Here is a 7808-nt window from a genome sequence, read left to right on the forward strand (position 1 = left end):
TGTTGCTGACATTTAGAAAAGTGTTCACACGTTACAAAAATGTGCTCGTGACATTAAAAAAATATATGCATGAAAAATGTTTGTGTAGTTCAAAAAATGTTTCATACCATTCAAAAAAATGTTCAGCGTGTATTTAAAAATTGTATTACATTTATTCAAAAAATATTCCAATGTGTATTTCAAACAAATATTTATCATGTATTTGAAAAAATGTTTACACAATGTAAAAACATTGATTAATTTAAAAAACATACCATTAAAAAAGTTCAATGTGTATTTAAAAAATGTATAATATGTATTTAAAAATGTTCAAGACATGTATTTAAAGAATGGTCATCATGTATTTGACAAATGTTCAACATGTATCAAAAATAAGTTCCGTGTGAATACAAAAAATATACAACATGTACTAAAAGAGTATACATGTATTAAGAAAAGAAGAAAAAAAGAAAGAAACTGATAAAAACACATATAATCAAAGAAGAAATAAAATAAATAAAAAATGAAACATGTATTGAAAATATTTTTAGCAGCCTTTACCCCCAAATTAAATAGATATTTGACTATTCATATGCAACATGAGTTAGTTCCTTCAATAGTTCGGATATTGAAATGCAACATGGCAGATCTATCGACAACGAGAAGGATGTAACCAACAACGTGCCAAAAACAATGATGAAACCAACAAAGGATAGCAGAATGTACCAATGTGATGCTTATGATCTACGAATGTTGTGTGTGAGGCTAAAAATGTATGTTTATGCCACGAAATGCAATGTAAAAGATTCGTATATGTGCATATGAGATGAAATATTGACAATATTTGTATGTGATATTGATAATAGTAGTGCAACCCAAAGCTGTCAATGATGAAACTCTGCTTGGGGCCCTTGTGATTGTCGGCACTCGTCGGTTGACCCACCTATAATGATGAAGTCTCGTTGACCTGGAAGCACTGACGAGTCGTTGCATATCGGCGGTGATGCGCTTTGGTCGGTCAGTGTTGTTTTGGCCCTATAGTACTGATTACATCAGATCTTCAAATACACGCTACAAGAAGGGAACACTTGCAACACCCTTAAAAAAATAAAATTACATTATAGTAGGAACACTTTCATGACAAGAAACTTGGGAAAACATGTATCGAGTAAGCATTATGAGAAATGTCGGAAAAGCATCTTGCACAGGCCTATCACACACTTGGATGACATTTTTGGGCCTTCCATGACAAGAATATTCGTGTAGAAGAGAGGGCAGGAACTTTTCGTCCATTGCTCGGGTGAGTTACACCTCGCTCGATATACGCTCGGTGGTACCGACCTGGCCATGCTCGGATGTCAGCCTCTCATACAAACGCCACATGTGGGGGGGGGGGGGGTAGTTTGTATCTAATATATTTTCAAAATACTGTTCATGCATTTAAAAAACAATTTTAAAACGAGTGGGAGAGGGCGGTGGATGAACAAAGTGCATGAAGCTCACGGAGGATGGCCCTCATATCCAACTCGATGGGGTTGGTTTTAAAAGTTTGAAACATTCCCTAGCGCTGGCGTGGTCCAATGACAAGTGTGTCATGTGGTGGTCTGGGTCATTGCCTTGCTATTGATCATGTTTAGACGCTTTGCAAGTAGGTGGACACGGCGACACTTTCAATAAGGACATGAGGGAGGATAAGCAACACTGCCACAACACATATGGGTGCTGTATTGAAATAGATGATGTGGAATTGTTGAGGGGTCTCGAGTCGTGCTTATTGTGAGAGGAGCATACAATTTTGTTCTCCAGTTACAATGCACACACATGTTTCCTAGTATAGTTAAACATATGAAAAAGTTGTTTTCATGCCTAAGCCCATGTTTGTTTGGGCTTTTACTTATGCTTTTGCAGCTTTTTCATTCTGGCAAAAAAGCCACAAAAGCTCCTAGATAGGGACTTTTTGCTTTGGCTCATGAATCAATATTGTTATGTGATGGTATAAGCCAAAAGCCGAAGCAAAAAAAAACACCTTTTTAGGAGCTTATTTGGCTTTTTTTTTACCAAAGTGAAAAAGCTGTAAAAACAGAAGCAAAAACCCATACAAATAGGCCTAAGTCATACAATTAGATGGTATATATTTTTCTTTGCTCGGACTCCCTTTCTTGGCTACAAAAAATGTGATACCTGTCGTGCTTCTTTTGTAAGCAAGACCTTCAAATGGATGACATGGAAACTTGTTTTCTAAAATACCTTCAGAAGGACACAAATTTGAATTGGAAACTTAATTAAAATACATGTTTGACAAAATTAAAAGGTAAATATCTATATCGGCCAACCAACCTTGTTCTCCCCGCTTGCTCGCTTTTAGTAGGCTCCTTCTGTAAGCCACATACGTTGGTAGGGCCCACCAACCGCTTATCCTTTATTTCTTTATCCTATCAAACGGAGAGCACTCAACCATTCATCTTCTCCCGCACCTCTCTCCTGCTCGTGTCACACCTCCCACCTGGCAGCTCACCAGCGATGGCCGCCACCACCCCATGCGCACAGTCGTGTGCCCGCACACGCGTACACTCCTATCATGATGTGGCGTGCAAGGTCATCGGTATGGGGACGACAGGGATCGCATGTTGCGCCCCTAGCCAGTCACCGGGACGACGAGCTGCGATGACAAGTCCCTCACCCCTCGCACATGAAGACGCCATGACCGTGTGCCACCCACCCGAGTAGTCCTCCTCTGTCGTGGTCATTGCGCGCTCCGACGGGTCGTGCTATAACCGGCGGCCAGCCGTGTTACGACCAATGACCGGACATGCTGCAGCCATGATAGACGAAGATGCGCCCGTCGGCGGGCGTGCTACAACCGCCCACGGGGGAGTTGCACCCATCAGTGCGGCAGTGTTGCAACGAGCGATGAGAAGAGTTATGACGGGTCTGTGGCGTGCAAGGACGTCGGAACCCGCTACCATTTTTATTGGGCTCCTCTTTCAGAAGCACATTTTCTTTAACGAAAAGCACATTTAGTAGAAGGGAAAATTTGTGTATGAAGGAGAACCATATTTTGAGAAGAATAAAACAACAACATCTACAGGTCAAATTTAGTAGCTTCAGAAATTTATGTGATTTCCTAGAAAACAATTATGCGGTTGATACACCTCATTTTGGGATGTGCTTATGACCAATACAAACTAAGATTGATTTTTGTACCACCGAATTTCCGTAAAGCCAAATTAGCAATGAATTTTCTATCTGCCTTTACCATCCTCTTCCTATTTATATGATAGAAATTCGTCAATAGGATGCAGAGGCGTCCAGGTTTTTTAACTGAAGAAATCCTATTTATGGACTGAGAAACTGAAGACGTTCTACTACTTCTTTCTTCAGTTAAAAACAGCTGGATTAACAGCGCGTGAGATTGCCGCGGTCGAGCTTGAGTTGGATCCCAGTTCCAATTCAGCCGGCGACAGCTCCAATCCGAGTTGGGCAAGAATCAGGAGCTCTCCCCTGAATAAATGGGCGGCGCCGGTGGGAGCAGCAGCCCCAATTCGATCTGCTCGCCCACCTTCCCGATCTCCAGACCTAGGCACGCCATCGATGGCGGCCAAGGTGCTCCAGCTCCGCAGCGCCGACGGCAAGGTGCTCGTCGCTCCGGCGTGGGACTATCGCCCGGCCGCCGCCCAAGCCCTCCCGCTGGAGATGCGGGTGCCCTCGCGCGCCCTCGAGAGGGTGCTCCAGTACTGGACCAAGCACAGCCTGGCCAAGGCCACCGGTGAGTCCCGGGAGTCCCTCGCCCGCTGGGACGCCGACTTCCAGCGCCGTCTCGACGAAGACGGCCTCGTCAAGGAGGCCGCCGCAGCCGTCCAAGAACTCCGCCGCCACGGCGTCCACCATGGAGGGCGTCCCCGTCGCCACGCCGGCACGGGCGCATCTGGTGTCGCTGCTCCAGCCACCGCCACCCGTGCTGATCCCGTCCGTGCCTGGTGCCAACTCGTTCACCACCTCAAGGGTGTCGACCACGGAGAACCTAGCCCAGCGCCGACGGCGCCCATCGCTTTCCATGCCTCCGATATTGCCGTAGCCGCACGCCCTGGGCCTGCCACCACCTTGCCGGCCGCTGCTGGTGCTCAACCCGTTGGTGTCCGGTGCGCCATCCGTGCCCGTGGACGCCAGATGGCTGAAGACGAGGAGTCCGCTTGCCACCACCGCAAGCTCCCGGCTTCCAAGGCTTCCAAGCCTCGCTCTTCGGTCTGCCTGCCTGCCACTGCTGCTGCGCCCGTGAAGAAGGTCTCTCGTCAGGTCGCTTCCAAGGCTTGCTCTTTCGTCGGCTCTACACCACTGCCTGCCCCTGCCACTGCTGTGAAGAAGATGACTCCAGCAGCTTCAACTCTGCGCGCAAGAAGGGGGATGGGGGAGCTCAGCTGCAAGGTTCCGAAGCAAAACCAATCGCCATTGCCTGTCATTGCTGTTGCAGCACCAAGGAAGCAACCAATTCCTTGGCTGCGTCCAGTGGTATTACGCCTTCCCTAGTCTTTTAGTTGCTTCCTAAACCATGCACACATAAGTTTCATTTAATCTTTGTCCCTCCAGGTTCTGCACTTGCTTACCAAGATTTCTAGTGTTCTTTGAATCCCGTTCAGTCATTAGTAATTTTACTAGTGTCAGCAGAGTCTCCATCTAGTCTAGGCAGCAAAAACCTTGTTGAGATGTGTACGACATAGTTACCACCGCATCCATACCTGGTCCTAAGTTAAGGGTTTAAGTAAATAAAGGGCATTTTCAATAAATCAAAGTAAAGCAGATGAGCCTAAAAAGGAAACTCATGTACTGCAATTCCGGAACGAGACAGAGCGTAAAACGCACTCGCCGCAAAATCCAAAATGCCCGTTTGCTACCCGGCTTGTAGCAGGAAAAAGGAGTAGAATTGAACTTGTCGATACACACGTAATCTTGTGAGCTGCCTAGCATTTGGAGACTATGCTGACTCTCCTGTAAAATTAATCTTGGCTGAATTGGATTCTTAGGCACTGGCGTCGTGGTGAGTTAAAGTTGCAGTTTCCGACGAGTAGCATTGGTTGGTGAACTCTTGTGTGTATGTGTGAGTGAAGCTTTGAGCTAAGCAAGTCCTTGATGTACCGACTATCAAGTCCTCAATGTACCGACTATCGAGTCATATTGTAATCAATATCAGATATGAATGAAAAATTGTTGGCCTGAATTTGAGCAGAGCATTTGAGTAACTCTATTTATTTATATGTTTCTATGCGTCTTAAAACACTCCGCTGCTCTTGTCAGAAAAGTATGTACACGAGGTACGATCCGATGGATGCACCTATGATTTCACAATCCTTTGTTGAGTTGTGAAGCGCATGGACATGTTTGGGGGAGTTTGAAGACAGACTTTATGGTTACAGAGACTGCAATCTGATTGTCAAATAGGTTGCAGCTGTTTGGCAAATAGGTTGGGCTTTTCTCAGATCATGTTAACTTTTCACTTGGATTACAAATGTCAAGAATGTGAAAAAGGTTTCGGTGCAACAGCAGTCTTACCTTCTCTGGCTCCTTGAGAAATTTTCCTGTTCATTTGAACATTACAAATTCCACTGTCTATCCTAACATCTTCCCCAAGCAACCAAATATTGCGCTTGTACCGTTGGGCATTGCTTGGAACCACTGGATCTAATTTGTTACTTTTAAAGGAGCGACAACATGCTCAGAAGAACCTGATGATATTTAAAACTTTGCTACGTATCACCTATCAGGTGGTTCATATTCTGGACCCTGAATATGCAGTGCTTGCATTTGCAGTGCATGAAAACTGAATTTTAGGCATATTAAGACAATATGGTTACTACGCCCATGGGAGACAGCAAATGATAATTTTGTTGGAACTTTTGCGTGCTCGAAGGCCAAATCATTCTAGAAGACATAATTTCCTTTTTAAATATATTTTTCTCTTCAAGCAAGAATGCTGCCAAGATCTGTGCATCATGAACAATTTCTCTGAATCCATATGCAAATGTGGTACAGAGCATGCTGCTTTCAGTTTGCTCTGTTAGCACAAAACAATTATAATGATGTTATGTTTTTTCCCACCAGAAACTGAACGAGTACTGCATATTCATCATTAAACTGAAACTAAATGATAAGTATGTCAGTACAGAGGTAATGTTCTTTGCTACTGTTCTTCATCATGCATGCATGGGGAACGTATATGTGGAAGCTTCTCCTGTGGATCATGTTTTTTTTTCTCGGGCGGAAAGTACTAGTTTCCTGCTGCATTTTTTCCCTTGTGTGTTCAGTGACGAAAAAAATGCCTTTTTCTGGAGTTCTGCTGCATTTTTCTGATGAGTGTTGAATGATGAAACAATTTCCAAGATCTTACTGAACTTATTTACGTATACAAACATATTCTGAACTTATTTAAGTATACAAACATATTCTGAACTTATTTATGTCTACAATTTCCAAGATCTTTCTGAACTTCTTTCTGGGCCATTCTGAACTCAGTTGTTTTCTTAAGTGTTTTTCCTTCATAACGTTTTTCTTTTGGTGTTCATTCCTAATCTCATCGAACTAGCTAAGTTGTTTGATTAGACCGATGAATAATGAATATACAGAATCAATAAACCATTCCGAGTTGGAACAGGCCAACAACCATGTCCATTAAATGAATAAAACCACTTGGGCCAGAAAGATTTTGAGGGAAAGCACATGGAGCTGGACGGCTGGACCATGTTTTTCTTTTTTGTGAGGGCTGGACCATGTTTAATTCTTTTTACTGCACACACCCTTAGTTTTCGCGATGTGCTATGAGCATCCTGCGACCATTGCTACTGATGGTGATAATCTCAGTGATTACTTCGCTCGAGAACTAAAGATAACTAGTAGGTTTTGGCGCGGGGGCACGTCGTGCTCGGGATGAGATGTGTTTGCTAGGTGATGGTATTTTGTATTCATGACAATGATAGGAAAATATGGTGTTAAATAACATAATTTAGGATTAGGAAATCCACCATTTTTTGTTAAAATGACATCTTGGACATACGATTATATTATGGCAGTAAGGATCTTCCATTCGACTCCTTCCGTTTCAAATTAATTGAAGTTTCAGTTTTGTCATAAGTGATAGAGGCGAGGGGTCCCGATCTTTCGGTGAGATGATAACTATTGATTTGATGGAGCCGACTTTGACGATCCGACTACAAATGTGCACGACGTTGCGCCTTAGCAATCGCTAAACCAATCTCCCGAGGTTACTCTCGATGTTGGAAGCACGATTAGCCTGACCACGAAGGTCTATTCCTGCATGCTATCGAAGAACAAACAAGAATATGATAATGCAATCTGAATAGGGAGCTTAGATGTGACATCCTTAGAAAACATCTAGATGTGAATTAGACAAACTGATCTGAATATTACGAATATAAATGAAGTATTGATAAAGGTGGGGATCCGAGAGCGGTCTTGGTCTGGTCGTTGGACACAAACAAAATACACGAAGTTGCAATGGCTAACTTTTAACTAAACAAATCCCAAGGAAAAAGGTACTAGATTGATCTATTTATATAGCAGCAAGGGGTGGCGGCCAAGGAGGTGGGAGGACGTCCCAAGGCAGCCTAAAACTAACGCTAGGTCGTACAAGGTTCATGGGCCCAAGTGGAGGTGATGCAACACCTTTGGACTTGTAATTTGACTAGGATTCTACAGCACCACCAGGTTGTTTTGTCAATATCTCAACTCTCCGAACGAATTTAAAGGTGAATCCAATTGGGTTGGAAAGAGCACGAAATCTACTTTCCAACAAAAAATGAATCACCCAATTCAGAGTCCAT

The 7808-nt window shown here is 43.6% G+C and overlaps 1 protein-coding gene across 1 annotated transcript; it reads left to right on the forward strand.

Moving 5' to 3' along the window:
• The first annotated feature begins 3278 nt into the window (after window positions 1-3278).
• On the forward strand, window positions 3279-5191 carry LOC109782156 (uncharacterized). The gene has a single exon (XM_073508049.1). It carries the CDS (start codon window positions 3571-3573, stop codon window positions 4501-4503), a length of 933 nt encoding a protein of 310 aa, XP_073364150.1. The 5' UTR covers window positions 3279-3570; the 3' UTR covers window positions 4504-5191.
• The last annotated feature ends 2617 nt before the right edge of the window (window positions 5192-7808 follow it).

This window comes from Aegilops tauschii, chromosome 2 (assembly GCF_002575655.3).
Source record: "Aegilops tauschii subsp. strangulata cultivar AL8/78 chromosome 2, Aet v6.0, whole genome shotgun sequence".
NCBI lineage: Eukaryota > Viridiplantae > Streptophyta > Magnoliopsida > Poales > Poaceae > Aegilops > Aegilops tauschii.